The 17,845-nt window shown below is 37.9% G+C and overlaps 1 protein-coding gene across 1 annotated transcript in view; it reads left to right on the forward strand.

Annotated features, from left to right (window-relative positions):
* The window catches only part of TBC1D9 (TBC1 domain family member 9), a 130,510-nt gene that overhangs the window by 74,072 nt on the left and 38,593 nt on the right, over positions 1–17,845 (forward strand). The window contains exons 3-9 of the mRNA XM_074229257.1: positions 4–122; positions 3,901–4,129; positions 5,055–5,316; positions 6,828–7,035; positions 12,482–12,688; positions 14,330–14,503; positions 16,844–16,994. Coding sequence (XP_074085358.1) covers positions 4–122; positions 3,901–4,129; positions 5,055–5,316; positions 6,828–7,035; positions 12,482–12,688; positions 14,330–14,503; positions 16,844–16,994 — 1,350 coding nt within the window. The remainder of the gene's footprint in view (positions 1–3; positions 123–3,900; positions 4,130–5,054; positions 5,317–6,827; positions 7,036–12,481; positions 12,689–14,329; positions 14,504–16,843; positions 16,995–17,845) is intronic.

Here is a 17,845-nt window from a genome sequence, read left to right on the forward strand (position 1 = left end):
TAGCTGGGTCCAGGAAAGAAATCACTGAGCACTGGGAATGGCTTGAGCAGAATCTTCTGCAGACACTGTCCATCTTTGAGAATGAAAATGACATAACCACCTTTGTGAGAGGGAAAATACAGGTAATGTCTGGAAACTAGGTCTGTTCCCTCTGATCTCCACTGATCTGGGGGCTCCCAGATTACAAAAAAATTCTGGTATTTAATTAAGCCCCAAGGTATTGGTGAGGGTATATTTTCTCTAACTCTTATATATGGTAATGGAGAAAGAGAAGCATGCTTAAGATCCTGGGATGATGCCAAACATTTTAATCAGCCTCTTCCCCTCAGCCAAATGAGATTTCATCATCCCCTCCTGCTCCTTTCCCACCAATGGAGGATATGCTAAAGAATGGTGAGAAAGGTAAAATGATGGATAGCAGCAAGAAAAAAACCAGAGCATAAAGCTCTGCTTCAAATCAAAGCAGTATTCATTGTCACTTGACTTGTGAGGATAATCATAGAAGTTTCCTCCCTGTTTGTTAGGATAAAATGATGTAATATCTGTGAAGTGTTTTGCAAAACTTAATACAATATATAAATTATTTCTATAGCTGTTTTTGTTGCTGTTCTTGTTGCTTACAAGATCCTAGGTGAGCCACTGGGAGAAAGTACAAAGTTTAACTCAGGACTCTTGACTCATAGGGGTTGGGAGATAATATATAAGCATATTTAGCTATAATTCACAGTATTACAACAAATACTAAAATGATAAACCAAGACTTCCTGGAAGGCATGGCATTTCAATTGAATCTTAAAGGATGGATAGATATTCAAGAAGTAAATAAGATGAAAGACAGGATAGACATAAGGAAGTGTGGGTTCAGAGGAGGAAGGGTTCAGGAAACATAGTAGACCACAGTATACACAAAGTCAAAACTGGAAAAGTTTGGATGGTGCCAGATTCTGAAGGGCCTTAAATGCCAAGTAGCAGAGTCTGAAGTTTCCTCAGGGGATTAGCAGGAGATCCCAGCCCTGCTAGTTGCTAGCTGTATGACTTTGGCCATGTCATTTCTACTTTATTTGCCTCGGTTTCTAAATCTATAAAAATGACAATTAAAAAGTAGGGGCTTGAATTACTGGGAGTTGTTTAATTAACTTTCACTAAAATTCTATTTTGATATATTCCTTGATGTTCAGAGGCTTGAGCAATAAGATGATGGGCAGGTAATTTTTTAAGCTGAAAAAATTTGAATATAGACCTTTCTGTGAATTGTCCCTAGAAGAACCTGATTCTATGCAGAGAGGCTTCATCACATTGGCACAATGAGGCATAAATATTTGGGTGATGGTTATTAAAAGGTCATGTACTAAACCTTAGGGAAAAAAATAAGCTACTTCAGAGAAGTGAGACAACCCTGGCAGAATCTCAGTTCCTGTAGGATTGGATCAATAGTTTTTGACATTTTTTTCAATAACATGTAAGCAAATTTTTTTTAATATTGAGTTCCATATTATTTTCCTCCCTTCCCTAACCCTTCCTTGAGAGGCAATTTGATATAGATTATACATTTACAGTCATGCAAAATGTTCCTGAATTCAACTTCTATTGACAAAACCAAACCTGTTTCAAGCTCTTTTATCTCATTTCTAACTCATTTCTCTGAGAGGTATCTCTCTGGCATCATGTAAGGAAGAGAGGTATATGAGTGCCCTAGTGAATGGATTGACGGGAGGAATAAAGTCAAAAAACTGGGACCCATTCATTTCCATCCCTACAGTTTTATCATCTCCTCAAAGATAGTTATTATTGGACATAGGGCTCACATTAAAGATGGAGAAAGTAAGGGAAAGGGAAGAAACATTAATTAAAATAGAGGAAGTGAAAAAGTATTTATTGTCTACTATATATGTGATTTATAATTTTTTTTGGGGGGGGTTGCAAGGCAGTGGGATTAAATGACTTGCCAAAGGTCACACAGCTAGGTAATTATTAAGTGTCGGAGTCTGGATTTGAACTCAGGACCTCCTGACTCTAGGGCAGGAGCTCTATCCACTGTCCCTATAACTACTTTCTTCAGTTGCTACTTAGAACAAACCTGTGAGGAAGGTAGTCCTGGAATAGACATGACAGAAAACAGCAAATATCATACCCAAGTGTTGTAGACCCACCAAGCCATGGTGAAATTCCACAGGTTATTTGGGATGCCAAAAGTAAGAAAAATGAATCAATTACTACTCTGGCCAAGAAAATGTAGGAGTTGGGAGGAAGGAAGAGAAGTGATATGACCCAACAAATGACCACTAAAATTGACCTTTTGTTGTTCCTTAAACAATATAGGGTCACTGCCATTATTCCTTCAAACATTTTAAATATAGATTGGGTAGGAACAAAATTTTGGGTGGAGGATATGTCCTCTGTGGACAGGAGTGAAATATAAACACTCAGTTATAATACTTATCACATTTACTTATCAGAACAATTCCCAAAGTTTATTCTTATTAATTAAGCTAGGGAGGACAAACATTTTTTCCACTTCGATTCACTGACCTTCTATCATGTTCCCTGAATGTGAGGTAACTTGGGAGAGTAGGAGACTGCCTTTCTATCAACCTTACCTTGGAGAAGAAGGATATAGGCTAGCATGTAGCTTGCATTCATAGCCTTCCTTGTATCTTGTCAAGTTAGAAAATCTCTTTTACTCCTATTTTAAATTAGAGGTCCTTCTCCCCTGTTTTATCCACACAGAATGATGGACAGCTCTGCTCCAGAGATGCTGCCAACGTTGCTTTCCATGCAATTGGAGCTCAGTACTTAGGTGGGAAAGATTGCTCTGGGATAGGCAGCACTGTGTCTTGGATAGAGATCTTAGTCCTTTCTTAAAATAGATCTAAGGTTGCCATGCTTTCTCCAGTTTGACTTTTTGTGTTGTTTTTATAAAGTTGTCTTGATGTCTTTTGTATCAGAGTCATCTGTGGGTCTGGATCCTCCTCTCACTGCCATCCCACCCAGTAAAACTTTCTCTTGTAACCAAGGAAAAACAATCAAGCAAAATCAATGGTGTATGCAACATTCTGCACCCGCAACCGCACCCACACCCACATTGTTTCCTGTTCCTGGATACAAGGAAAAGTACTGGGATGAATATTTTATTATCTATCAGTCATTTCTTTCTCTCCCTTTCTCCTCCTTGAGGTACATATCCCACAGCTGAGTGAATTTTCTTGCATAATTTCCAGTTGTTTTCCAGAACGGATGAAACAATTCATAACTCTTATCAGCTTTGTATTCATGCATTTGTTTTTCTTCAGACTTTGTAGTTATTTTGTTTTATCTGATTTTTAAAAGAGAGAAGTTGGATTTGGGCTACTGTTATTTGGCCTATGTTCGCAGTTCAAGCAGAAAAGTCAAATGTCTACCTTCCTTCAATTTATCAACATAGATTTCTTTGTTTTCTTTTGAGGCAATGGTTTTTAAGTGACTTGCACAAGGTCACACAGCTAAGTAAGTATTAAGTGTCTGAGGCTGGATTTGAACTCAGGTCTCTTGACTCCAGGGTTAGTGTTCTAGCCACTGCACCACCTAACTGCCCTTTATAGACTTCTAAAATTGACCTGTAATGTAACTTGATATTTATAACAAGTTCTTTCAGGTAGCTTTAAGAGTATTTTGAGGTGACAAATAACACTTTTAAATATGTCTCAGAATTTAGCTGCCCTCCAGTCTTGGATAGTGAGGGTATGACCCAAAGGATGCATCAAGTGAGTGCTTTTAGAATAAATGAACTCAAACCAAGTTGCATCTTTTCTTATCTCTGGAACTCCAAAATGCCATTGTCCTTAACATGTATGTGCCACAAAGACCCAATAACATTTCTTATTGTTTCCTATATTTCTTGTGTATTTGGTTTTCCCCATTTAGGGCATTATTGCAGAATACAACAAAATTGATGACATAAAGGAAGATGATGACACTGAAAAATTTAAGGAGGCCATTGTGAAATTCCACAGGCTCTTTGGGATGCCAGAGGAAGAGAAACTGGTCAACTACTACTCGTGCAGTTATTGGAAGGGGAAGGTCCCCCGCCAGGGCTGGATGTACCTCAGTATTAATCACTTATGCTTTTATTCCTTTCTCATGGGAAGGGAAGGTAGGTAGATTCATCTCAAAAATACATGGAATCTGAGAGGGAGTCTTTGTAAATAGGACTCAGCTCAATCAGGATAGAGAGGGAATATGGCCTCATGGAAAGTTTCTTGGACCAAGATTTGGGAAGTCTAAGTTTGAGACCTGACACTGCTATTATGAGCTGGATGACCATGGATGAATTTGGTAACTAATCTGAGTTTCCTCCATCATAAAATGAAGGAGTTGTCTTCCAGGGTGATTGAACAAACTTGAAAGCCAGGCTTGTGTTCATAAACTTGTCTTTCTTCAGCCTTTAAAGTTTATAAAGAGAGTAGTTAATGGTACTTAGACTACTTACCTCATCTGAGTCTCATGAAGAAAGTTGTAATGATGGATTCTGAAAAATTACAGTTTGTTTATACATGGGGAAATGTTTTTAAAAATAGTTGATACAGGAGGTTTTATCTTCCAATTGAATTGACTTTATTTCTTTAAAAAAAGGCTATTTAACAATGTCATAGATTTGGAACTAGAAAGGGACCTTGGTTGTCATCTAATGTAAGTCCTAATTTTACAAATGGAAAAATGGGAGTCCAGAGGATTTAAGTGATTCACCTAAGTTAATTACTGATAGGAACCAGGATTTAGTTTTGTGCCTAGTATTTTTTTTGTAAAAGTATCATTGAAATATGATTATTTTCATTAGAAAATTAGGTTATGGCATTGCCATCAACTATTATTTAGTTGATTATTTTTCTGTGGGTATGAAGTGCAGTTGATTTCTGCTTTAAAACAGAAAACAAGGGTTCCTAAAGACTGAGGAAATCAGTCAGATTGAGGTAATCCAGTGGTATTTCAACATCAGGAAAGGTGAGAGGGGAGCGTGAGTGATCAAGAGCCTTTTCAGGGAATTTCTGTTGAAACTGTGTCCCATTCTCTATGTTTAGCTAAGTTAGTGATCCGGTGGGTGGATATCACTCAGCTTGAGAAAAATGCCACTCTGCTCCTGCCTGATGTGATCAAAGTGAGCACGAGGTCAAGCGAACATTTCTTCTCTGTCTTCCTCAATATCAATGAGACATTCAAACTGATGGAACAACTTGCCAACATAGCCATGAGACAGCTGCTGGACAATGAAGGTTTTGAACAGGACAGATCCCTCCCTAAATTGAAAAAGAAATCTCCTAAAAAAGTGTCTGCTTTAAAACGGTAGGTAACAAAGACTTCTCATCAAGCAGGTATCAAGAATCAGGAGACCTAGAGAGTGACATCATTATCATGGAGAGCTAGCCTTAAAGCCAGAAAGACTTGGGTTTCAAGTCCTTCCTGTGACAGATTCTAGCTTTGTCATCTTTGCCAAGTCACTCGACAGTGATTATATGCTTTAAGCAGCTCTCTATAGAGCAAAGGAGGTACCATCTTACATTAGTAGAGTTACTTCTGTCAGTTTACTGGTGTGCTCCCTATTTCTATGAGGTTGAATCTTTTCCACTTTATTTAGTGAGAGGAAGTTAAAAACCTTTTTTGATCCTTTTTTGGGTGACGAGGGGCAGATGATAATTCTGAACAGAGGGAAGTCCCTTTCTTACAACATTAATAGACCTTTCCCAGAAATAAGACAAAAAATCAGGGAAAACAGTCTATTCTTAGTTCTCATTTTTTCAAGGGTCTTTTAGCATTTGGCAAAAATTGACCATGAAATTATTGTCTAGATTACAATATTTTAGTATTTTGAAAGATCTGTGAACTCTTTGGAGTGAGAAGTTCTACCAACACATATTATGGCCCTTCTTATACTTAAGGAGATGGTTTTCATTAATTTTGGTCTCCAAAAATTTTTCAACTGGTGCTCAATATCCATGGAACAAACCTCTACAAATATAGTTAGGATGGTCCTCCATGATGAAACACATAACAGTTCATAGTTATATCTTTACATCCATCCAAATTCTTTTTGGCTTAATAGGAATTGACAGACCTTGTCTTGCATTCTACTAGCCTAACTTTAGATAGGCAGACAAGAGTAATAATACTACACTTGATGTCAAAAAAATTCCACCTCAGGCATTTAGTAGATCTGACCCTGACCAAGTTATTTTTTCAGCCACAGTTTCTTTACTTGTAAATGGTAACGATAATAATAACTGAAGTATTTTCCTCACAGGGTGACTCTGAAGCCCAAATGAGATGATGTGTGTAAATGTACTTCACTAACTTTAAAGCACCATATAAAGGTGAACTATTATTATCCTAGAGCCCGGGGTTAACTCCTATCCAGGATCAAGTATCTGAGTAGGACTTTAGTAGAGGCTAGAGGACAAAATAAGTTAAAAGTTTGGTTTTTATTTTTGATTATTAAATGTGAAGGAAATTTAGCAAGTGTTTGAATGCTAAAGGAGTTGATAAGCTGGAGAACTGACTATCATGACTTCCTTTTCTAGTGGTGCTTTTTATGGGTAGACATTCTTGATCCTTGCTTTATTCCCTACAATGGCATTCTCATAACATCCAGACTTTTCCACCCAACTTGCATCTGAGCCTCTCCTCCATGTGTTGTCTCCTCTAATTAGAGGGAAGTGCCTGGAGAACTTGGAATGTGTTCTTTTTCTGTTTAGAACTTCACATAGTGCTTGGCATAGAATAAGTGCTTAATATTTGCTTTTTCTTTCATTCAATCATTAATCATTCATTCATTCAATTCTTTTACTGTTGCTTTTCAGGGATCTTGATGCCAGAGCAAAGAGTGAGAGATACCGTGCCCTGTTCCGCTTGCCCAAAGATGAAAAATTAGACGGTCACACAGATTGTACTCTCTGGACTCCATTCAACAAAATGCATATTTTGGGACAAATGTTTGTGTCAACGAATTACATCTGTTTTACCAGCAAGGAGGAGAATTTGTGTAGTCTCATTATCCCACTCCGAGAGGTAGGAGTTAATGGGAAAAAAATATTTTTTAATAATACCATGAATGCTCTGGGACTTAGCTTTCTCTTCAGAACTCTAACGTAGCTCTAAAATTCTCTCTCTGTCTTTTAGTCTCTGTCTTGCTATCTCTTAATATCTCTCTCTCTCTCTCTCTCTCTCTCTCTCTCTCTCTCTCTCTCTCTCTGTCTGTCTCAGAGTATTTTGCATTTACAACTGGAAGCAATGAGACCACTGGAGTTTATTGAGGTGTAGTGAGGGGGGGGGTGTAACATGGTCAGACATGCATTTTAATAGAATCCCTTTAGTGGCTGAATTGAGGATGACTTGTCGTAGGGAGAGAATTGAGACAGCTATTGCAGAAATCCAGGTGTAAGGTGATGAGGGACAGCACTAGCATGAGGAAGTAGCAGAGAAGAGAAGGGAGCATATCCAAGAGATGCTGCCAAGGTAAAATTGACAGCCCTTGACAATAGCTTATTTATTGGAGGGGGGGGTTAGAGATAGTGAGAGATCCAAGATGATTGTTCTTTTTCTTAACGTTTTTTTAATAGTACAGATTCTTAAACCTGCTTCTTTAGAGCCTACATGATTATCAAGCTACTGATCTTTTCATCAGGCATAATATTCATTGAATGCTCATTGGGTTCAAGCCATGGAACCATGTTCAAAATGTGGGATATAAAATTTCTCACTTCCTAACACTACATGGTGCAAGATCCACTCCTTTTGGATCTTGGGGCACAGTAGTCTTTGGGTCTGAATGAAGGAGAGCTCCAAGAAGGCTTGACTCTGTCGCCCTGCTCCAGGTGCTCCATCCTGCCCCATAAATCTTCTATCTACTATCCCTGCAAAGGAATCCAGTCCAACCCCTTTATCCAGTTTTGTTCAGGCTTCCGGACTGCATCCATGAACTGAAGAGAAAGATAAGTCCCAGGGCATTCATGGTATTATCAACATGTTATTTTGTACCTATTGACACTAAGTCATATTTGACGAAAGAAATATTTGTTGAAAAGTTCTTATGATACTGTAAATTAAGTAGGAATTGGCCTGAAGAACACCAGAAAGTGTGTGAAGATAAGATTCATGGACCATGAAATTGATTAAATCACTAAATCATTCTCTTCTGTAAGATAGTGAGAAAACAAAATGGCATCAGTTTGTTATCATCAAATAGGTACCCTCAGGCTTCCAGAGATCCCATCTTCTATTACATGCTTATTTTATGAATTAACTACATTAAAATAGCATCTTTTTTAACATAGAGATTTAGAGTTTACACAGCATTTATTTCACAATCACCTGGTAAAAAGATAGGGTGCTTAGTTTAGGAGACTGAGGCTGAGACATGATTGAGCTTGCCCAGGGTATAGTTACTAGGTGTCCTGTCTAAAGCAGGATTCAAATCCAAGTTTTCTAATTCCCCAGTCCAATAATATAGTTTCCATTGTCCCACACTAATAGAGACCTAGCTGTTTACCACATGGCCTGAGAATATTGGGAAGAATTTCCTTGCACAAAGGAAATGTATGTGCATTTAAAAGAAATTGATATTTAGGGCTGTTCCAAAAATGGATTGAGCTGCCTCAGGAGCAGTGAGTTCCCTATTACCGGAAATAATCAACAGATACTGGATGTCATTTATTGGGATATTTTAGAGTAGGTTCATACTTTGAGGGTTAATCTAAACCCCCACATACCTTCTACATCTAGGTTATTCTTTGATTTTTTTTTTGTTTAGGGTAAGGTTGATTGTCTGAGCTGAACTGTGCCACAAGGGGGTTCCCTTAAACCTTTTTAAGAATACTGGATCTAAGAACAGCTAGGTGGTAAAGTGGATAGAGTACCAGTTCTTCAGGAGGACCAGAGTTCAAATATAGCCTCTGATACTAATTTTTTGATCTTGAGCTAATCGCTTAACTCCATTATCTTGTTTTAAAAAAAAATGAAAGAAGAAAGAAAAATACTGGAGCTAGGAATACATTAGTACAAAGGAGAAATAAATCTGATTCAGTGACATTTCATAGAAACTAACCAAGAAATCCATGGAAAGAACCCTAAGAAATGAAATTATATTTTTAATGTAGCTTTAAATGGCGAGAGCAAAACCCCTTCTCTTTCTTTTCTGAGTATGACCTATTGAATCATGTTTTGTTATAGTGATCAAATCTGACAGTATATTCAGGACTCTGCATCCACAGTCCCTTTCCTCTGCAAGGAATGGGGAGAAGTGATTTTCTCCACTCTTCTCCATGGCCGGGCTTTCCCTGTTTAGCTAGTAAATCATATGGCTATAATTATGTCAATCATTAACCATGATGATAATCAGAGATGTAAATTACAAAGTACCTTTTGTTTCCAGAGGACTTAATACAATTTTCATTGCCTATGGATTTTGATGAACAATGGAGAAAAGCACTTAGCATCTATTCTGAATCCATTTGAGTGAACTGTGGTCTGGGTAATGCTAAGCTGAGTCTGAGAGATTGGTTACAGTGTGAGGTATAGCCACGTGTAGACTTCCACAGACTAATTGGGAAGTTACTACATTAGCTTCCTTTTTTAAAAATGAGACAAAATATTGACCTGAATACTATAGGCTTCAAGATGAGTAACTACAGTACATTTGGAGTCAGAGAAACTGGGTTTTTAATCTTGGGTCTGCCAACTACCTTCAGTAGCTTTAGGTTAATCACTTAACTGTCCTTGGCCTTGGTCTCCTCATCTGTAAAAGTAGGGAGTGATACTCAGTAACCCTTAAGATCCCCTTTCAATTCTAAATCAGTGATGCTATGAGCTCCATAACTAGAATTATAATAGGCTAAACCAACAGCCACATATAAAACACTGCCCAGAAGCTTTTATGAGAGATACATCTGTTATTGTTATCATACCTTAGTGATTTCTTGACTAGGGTTCTCCTTGAAATATTAGGAGTCTAGGGGGCAGCTAGATGGCGCAGTGGATAGAGCACGGGCCCTGGAGTCAGGAGTACATGGGTTCAGGTTCGGCCTCAGACACTTAGAATTGTCTAGCTGTGTGTCCTTGGGCAAGCCACTTAACCCCATTTGCCTTGCAAAAACCTAAAAAAAAAAAAAAGAAATATTAGGAGTCTAGACATAATTGTTTTTATACACATCCCTCTTGTCATTCTCTTTGCATTGCACTGCCATGAAGGTTTGGTTTTTTGCCCTTAATTAAATTGTGTTCTATTTTCTTCTCCTATTCCTAACCTAGGGCTGATTCATTATAGACTAGGATGTTACTTCTTGGAATGAGAGCATTGTTTTCATCTGGATACAATTTATCTTAAGTATTTTACATTTTGGGTTTGTTACCCACAGGAGCAGTCACTGAGAAACATATTACTTTTGGTGACTTTATAAAATTTGCATTCAGATAAATGTATTGGTGATGAGAATTATTCATTGATTATCTGACTTTATGTAGCACTTTTAAGGTTTGCAAAGCACTTTACATTCACCGACCTGGAGGGTATAATCTACCCTTCTTTTTACAAATGAGGAAATTAAAGGGCAGAGGAGTTAAGTGACTTAACTTCTGGGGTTAGTCTCACAGTAAGTGACTGCAGCGGTTTTCAGTATCAGCTCTTCATGGCCCTAAGACTGACATTCACCTTTTATGTTTCCTTCCTATAGAACTATTTCACTCTCAAAGTTTTGTGGATTATTAATAAATATTTAGGTAGACCATGCTGTGGGCCCTGTGATTCCCCAAACACATATGACCCAGTGGGGATGCCTAGGCAGTCACCCAGATCAGTCGATTGGTTTAGGAAGAGGGAATTTTTAGAGGCCCTCATTTTCAGCAGCTTTCTCCAAGTCATGCCCTGTCCATCATAAGTAGTTGAGATTTTCTGTGAAAAAAAGTTATTTTCATTTGTCTAGATGTTTAGTGTTTGTATTCTTCAGGACTTCTCTTACAGAATGCCAGGGCAGGGGGCAGCTGGGTGGTACTGTAAATAGAGCCCTGGAGTCAGGAGGACCTGAGTTCAAATGTAGCCACACACACACACACACACACACACACACACACACACACACACACAATGCCAGGGAAAGGGTGGTGGATAAAACACTGGGCTTGGAGTCAAGAAGTCCTGGGTTCAAGTCCTGTATATGACTCATACTAACTGACTTGGATTCTTGGTGTTACTTGGCCCTCTCAACCTTCTATCCACTTCCTCCTTCCTACCCAGGTGCTCTGTTACAGAAAATTTATTTGTGGATTTTCTATACTATGAGTTCCCCATGCCAGTAAAATTATAGGTTCAGATCCCCTAATTGTGTTAATTATTATTATTAATAATGCACTAATTATCAATGCTTATTTAATTATAAAAGCAGTTATTCCACATACCAATGCAATAGTTTATACTGAGAATTCACTGGTGTAGGGAACGCCCATGTTGGCACCTTCTCTTTACCTTAGAGTGTTAAGTATTAAGAGATTAAGTGACCTGCCATACTGCTAGTCTACATATATGTGTGTGTGTATGGGTGTATGTGTGTGTTCCCAACTCCAAGGCCAGCTTTCTATCCATTTTCAATATGGCATTCAGCCTTTCACATGGTAGTCTACAGAATCATGCAATAAAAAACAAAAATAGTGCAGAATAATGACTTGTTCTAAGATACTTTTCTAGACTCCATTGAAAGAAAGATGAGAACAAGACAGATAATACTAATAAGATTCATGCTGAACCTTTCAAACCTCTTTTCTTGTTATTATCAATATTATTATTACATATGTCTTTGGAGGCTCTTCCAGTAAACAATTTGCCTTTTGCCCCTAGGACTTGGTTTAGAATTTATTCTAAAGCTCTAAGTAAAAGGGCCTTGGTATTTAGCCTGGGTCCCAGCTGACAAGATTCCCCATTATAAACCACCAAACACAGTTCTGAAACTGATTTCTCTCTTCCCTGTGGTAGTCTGGTTAAATTAAAAAAAAAAAAAAACAGCCTGTCTATGCAGACAGATGAGCACTTAAATTGCTTAGTCCATGGCTGCTTTTGAATCAAGGTTTTAGAAATGAGATAGGGAAGAGGATGTAAAGCCCTGGAGGGTCTATATAGAAGTTGAGGGATTGTTGGTGTCCTGAAAACCCTTTTAGCCTAAACTATGATATAGAAAACCAAGCAATTTGTGATTATCTTGTTCTTACAGATGAGACTACAAGAATGAATTCTCATCTCCTATTAAGGGAAACTCAGGGTTCAGTTGGAAAGAGTGAAAAGTCTCTCACGTTTCAGTTCCATGTTAAGATTGGCTGGGCATTCTTTTCTTTTCCTGGAAGAGAGGATATCTTTGTCTTGATCAAATGCATGCATTCCACAGAATTCAAGCATAGTGGGAGTTTCTCATTTGCTCATCCCTGGTAAAAGACTGGTTCCTAAATGACTTAGTGACAATCTATTTCTTCTCAGGTGACAATTGTGGAAAAGGCTGACAGCTCCAGTGTCTTACCCAGCCCACTATCCATCAGCACAAAAAACCGGATGACCTTTCTCTTTGCTAACTTGAAAGATAGAGACTTTTTGGTGCAGAGGATCTCAGATTTCCTACAACAAACAACTTCCAAAATATACTTGGACAAAGAGATTTCAGGAAGCTGCAACAGTTCAGATGATGAGGTATGTGGGGAGCAACCAGTGGACAAAAGCTATGAATCACAGATTCAGAGCTGGATGAGACTTTGAAGTCTGTCACATCCACCCCCTTCCCTTTGAAGTCTAGTGCACTAAGCTCCAGAGAAGTTTGATAAAACCCAGTCCAACATTTGTTCCAGTCACTAATTTCTAATTTATCTCATGTGATGTTCGTATGTGTTGTGGTTAGTAGGCATGACTTTAAACTGAGATAAAATAACCATGTATCCTAATCCAGAAGGGGTCATCATACAACATCCCATTCTACCCCAGGATGACAGATTGCTGATGGTGATTGGTCATTTGAAATTATTCCTCCTTCTTCCCTCTGTGAAAAACCTGCCACCAATTTACAGGAGAACTAACTTATCATTCATTCCAAAGTTATTCCTCTCATGACTTTTGGAAATTGCATTTTTTAAAATAACTTAGATTAAAGGGGTGGCTAGATGGCAAAGTGGATAGAGCACTGGCCCTGGAGTCAGGAGTACCTGAGTTCAAATCTAGCCTCAGACACTTAATAATGACCTAGCTGTGTGGCTTTGGGCAAGCCACTTAACCCCAATGCCTAGCAAAAACCTAAAAAAACTAGATTAAATAGGCATAGACTAGTGACTACATGATTATATTTATCACGAACTTGATGAGAAGCAAACAATGTGACTTGAGTGTGCCTATATTCTCTATAGAACAAATTCTCATTAGCCCCTCCCCGCCTCTCTCAGGGGACAACTAGGGCAATGATGGCTCTGAAATGAAGTCACAATTCAGATACACCCATCAAATGATCCATATACTTCTTTGTATGAAAATATATCAGGTCAGGGGCAGCTAAGTGGTGCAGTGGATAGAGAGCACTGGCCCTGGAGTCACCGGTACTGAAAGAATGATCTTTATCTTCCTGTCTAGATTCTCCCTTTGTCTCTCAGTTGACTTTATCTATCATCAGCGTTAGTACCTTGCATACTCTTTATTACATTATCTGCCATCATACAGAATATCAGTTCACCTTGGACTGTAAAACTAGTCCAGTTTAACATATATTTATTTAACATTTATATTTTAACATTAATATTTTATTTAACATATATTTATTGACTATTATATAATATTATATAATATATTGACATATATTTATTGACTATTTCCTTGTGTGCTACTCAATAGAAAGTTCAAAAAAGATATAATTATTCCATGACCTTGCCTCTCAAATCTAGCATCTCATGAGCCTCCAAAGACAGCATCTAGGAAAGATCTCTTTGTAGCACTATATGCTCAATTGATTTCCTGTTCTGGTACCTTGCAGGTGACCTTGGGTTTTTGGAAGCTATGGCTGGTGAAGTAACAATTAGAATTAGAAAGGCTTTGACTAAAGGCCCAGCTGAAGGCTGTGTTACATTATCTGTAAACCACTTTTACTGAGTTTAAGGAATCTTATCACCAGAAATTTGACTATGAGTGATGAATATTTTCAGCCATAGCAGGGCAAAATCATTTACAAGCTTGGAGGGAAGGCATTCTGTATCAATGGAATAAAATGTTCTAACAATTGAAGACATGCATCCTTGATATACTGCAGTGAAATGTATATATACATGAATATAATGTGTATATCTACATTGACAGGTCTACTCCAGGCCAAGCAGCCTTGTTTCCTCTAGCCCTCAACCCAGTGTGAGTTCTGATGCAGATGGTGGTGAGCGTCAGTTCAACTTGAATGGGAACAATGTCCCAACAGCCACACAGCCCTTGATGACAATGTATCGGCGACGCTCTCCTGAGGAATTCAATCCCAAATTAGTAAGTCCCTCCTTTGCTTTCTATAACATCACTTTAAAAAAAATCTTAATGTCTTAAAAGTGATACATTTGGGGCGGCTAGGTGGCGCAATGGATAAAGCACTGGCCTTGGAGTCAGGAGTACCTGAGTTCAAATCCGACCTCAGACACACTACCTAGCCGTGTGGCCTTGGGCAAGCCACTTAACCCCATTGCCTTGAAAAATCTTAAAAAAAAAAAAGTTCTCTTTGGGCAGCTAGGTGGTGCAGTGAATAAAGTACAGGCCCTGGAGTCAGGAGTCCCTGGGTTCAAATCCTGTCTCAGACACTTAATTACCTAGCTGTGTGGCCTTGGGCAAGCCACTTAACCCCATTTGCCTTCCAAAAACCTAAAAGAAAAGTGATACGTTCATGTGAGGAGCTTATTGAAGTATCAAAGAAAAATAGTAATCTATAATTATGAAAATTGACTTTAGTGTGGGTTTCTTGAGAAAAGGCAAAGGGGAAAAAAGGAGTGATTTTTAAAATTCTTTTTAAAATTCTTTTAAAATTCTTTATTTCAGTTTTGCGATTTATGTGATATATGAATTTTGCGATATATGAATATATATACATATTATATAAAAATTCCATAGCACTTACATAAAAATATATTTCATATTGTATTAATATTTAATATAGTATTTAATGTTATTAAAATGAAGTAATGCCATATACACATATAATATATACTTAAAATTATATTTATAACAAAAATATGTGTGCATGCATGCACACATACATACTATTCCAAGAACTCTTAGTAGAGCTTGGGAAACATACTATATATTTGTGTGTGGGTATGTGGGTGTGTGCACAATGTAAATATAGTTGTCATGACTGAGTGAATAAAAAGCTGAACTTGGAGTATGACTTGAATTCAAGTCCCATTTCTAATATTCTGGTTGTATGACCCTGGGCAAGTCACTTAAGAGCCATGTCCTAGTTAGAGCTCTAAGACTATCAGTTATAGCATAAATCAAGATCCACTTCTACCTCTAATAGTGTATTGATAGCAGTTTGTGCAGTCCTCTGATGATGCTTCTTTATATTGTCCTACTGACTTTGGATTCCCTAGGATAGGGAAGTGAACCTTTTTTCTACAAAGGGCCATTTGAATATTTATAACATCATTCGTAGGCTATATTTAGTCAAACATTTTTAATTAACTCCTAAAAAGCTTATAGATTTATTGAATTTCAAATCTCTACCTGAGTTTGCCTTGGCAATGCCACACCAATATGGTTATGAGCTGAAGGTCCGCCACCCCTGCTTTAGGAGAATCTCCATTGTCAGGAGAATACCAACATGAACAGGTCAGGCCAGTTCAAGAGTAGTTTCTTATCTGACCATATGTACCATCTGAGAATAACTGTAATTTAATTGAATGAGTTTCATCACCAGAAGGCTGGCTTCCAGGAAGTGATTTTTTCCTTTTTAAAAAATTTTTTGCCATTGCAATTTTATAAATACTCCTTGGAAAGCAATCAGTATGAATCTAGGGATTGTGCCTTGCCCCTGATATCCATTTCAGGTGTCTTAAAATATTTGAATAATGATTTGGGGGGAGAGAACCAGATGGAAAGACAAAGGAGACAGAGATGGGAGAGAGGGGAGGGAAGGGAAGAAAGAGATGTGAATACCAGGTTCAAACCCTAGTTCTGGCACATAATAATATGGACTATGAGCAGATTGTTTAGATCACTGAACCTCACTTCCCTTAAGTATAAAACAGAGATTGAAAGATCTATAAACACCTATAGTATTTATTTCCCAAAAGTTGTTTTTTGATGCTCAGAGGAGATAAATGTATATAAAATACTTTATAAAACTCAAAGCAGGATATATATGTCTACTATTATATATTTTCATAAACTAATCTGCTCAGAGCTTGGAGAGCTTGAGGCAGAGTAAATGAATGGAATCAGAAGCCTTTGCTACTTTGCCCATCACAGATGCTGACTAAAGACATGTTAATTCTCCAGGAAATTTAGGTAGATCATAATCCTAAGAAATTGCTGGTTAGTTTTTCATTTCTCATATCTTCCTCTCACTTTGCTTATCATTTTTAGCCTATTGCTTTCTTTTCAGCATGAATGATTCCTCTTTGATTTTAATTTTAGCTCCATTCATGCAAGAGTCACCTACTTAGCCAGCTTAATCCGACTCAACTCCACACTAGTAAAATCAACTACAGGCACTTTGATTTCCTTCCCTACTACCCACTCCAATCAAAAGGGAAGATTTTGGAGATGCCTTTTAGATGTCTCCATGGCACCTAGCTTTCCATCTATAATGTAATATTATTTTCCAATTCCTTTTAGGCCAAAGAGTTTTTGAAAGAGCAAGCTTGGAAGATACACTTTGCTGAATATGGACAGGGGATCTGTATGTATCGTACTGAGAAAACCCGAGACCTGGTCCTAAAGGGTATCCCCGAGGGCATGAGAGGGGAGCTCTGGATGCTGCTCTCAGGTGAGCATCTTGTCTTGTCTTGTCTCCCAAATTGATTTTTTAGTTGGGTTATCCCACACCAACCTGATACTTGGATGGGAGCATACTGCTCAGATTTCCTCCAAACATTAAAATTAACAAAGCAAAACTATTCCTTAAAATATCCAAGGACCTGATGCAAATCTCCCTTTTCATTTCAGTCAGAGAATTTAAGAGTCTCAACAGTATTTACCTCCCCACTATACTTGTCCTTGTTTTTATAAAAACATAGTCCTGGGATTTGAAAATTCATATACTTTTTTCTAACCTTCCCATCACATCCCGCATAACAGAGTTCAAATATTCAATTCATAGGGGCAGCTAGGTGGCGCAGTGGATAAAGCACCAGCCTTGGAGTCAGGAGTACAAATCCGTCTCAGACACTTAATAATTACCTAGCTGTGTGGACTTGGGCAAGCCACTTAACCCCATTTGCCTTGCAAAAGCCTAAAAAACAAAACAAAAAAACAAACAAAAAAAAACAAATATTCAGTTCATTTCAGCTCAACAGGTATTCTTGAACACTGTTATTCACCACACACTTTGCTAGGTATCAGAGAATACAAAAACAAAAATTAAAAGCCATTCCCCTCAAGGAGTTTATATTCTACTGGGAAGAAACAAAGTCTATATAGAGGAGCATGTACAAAATGAGTAGAGACAAAGTATATTCTATGGGGAGCACCAAAAATTTGGAAGACTCAGGGAATATTCTCTCTACAAAAGCAGGCAAATGAATATCTTGTTCAGGGAACAATAAGCAGCCTAAGTTAGCTGGAAGAAGAAACAGACTAAAGAAGAATTATTTCTCATTTGGGAAGCTGAGAATATTT

The sequence above is a fragment of the Macrotis lagotis genome, chromosome 3 (genome assembly GCF_037893015.1).
Source record: "Macrotis lagotis isolate mMagLag1 chromosome 3, bilby.v1.9.chrom.fasta, whole genome shotgun sequence".
In the NCBI taxonomy this organism is placed as follows: Eukaryota; Metazoa; Chordata; class Mammalia; order Peramelemorphia; family Peramelidae; genus Macrotis; species Macrotis lagotis.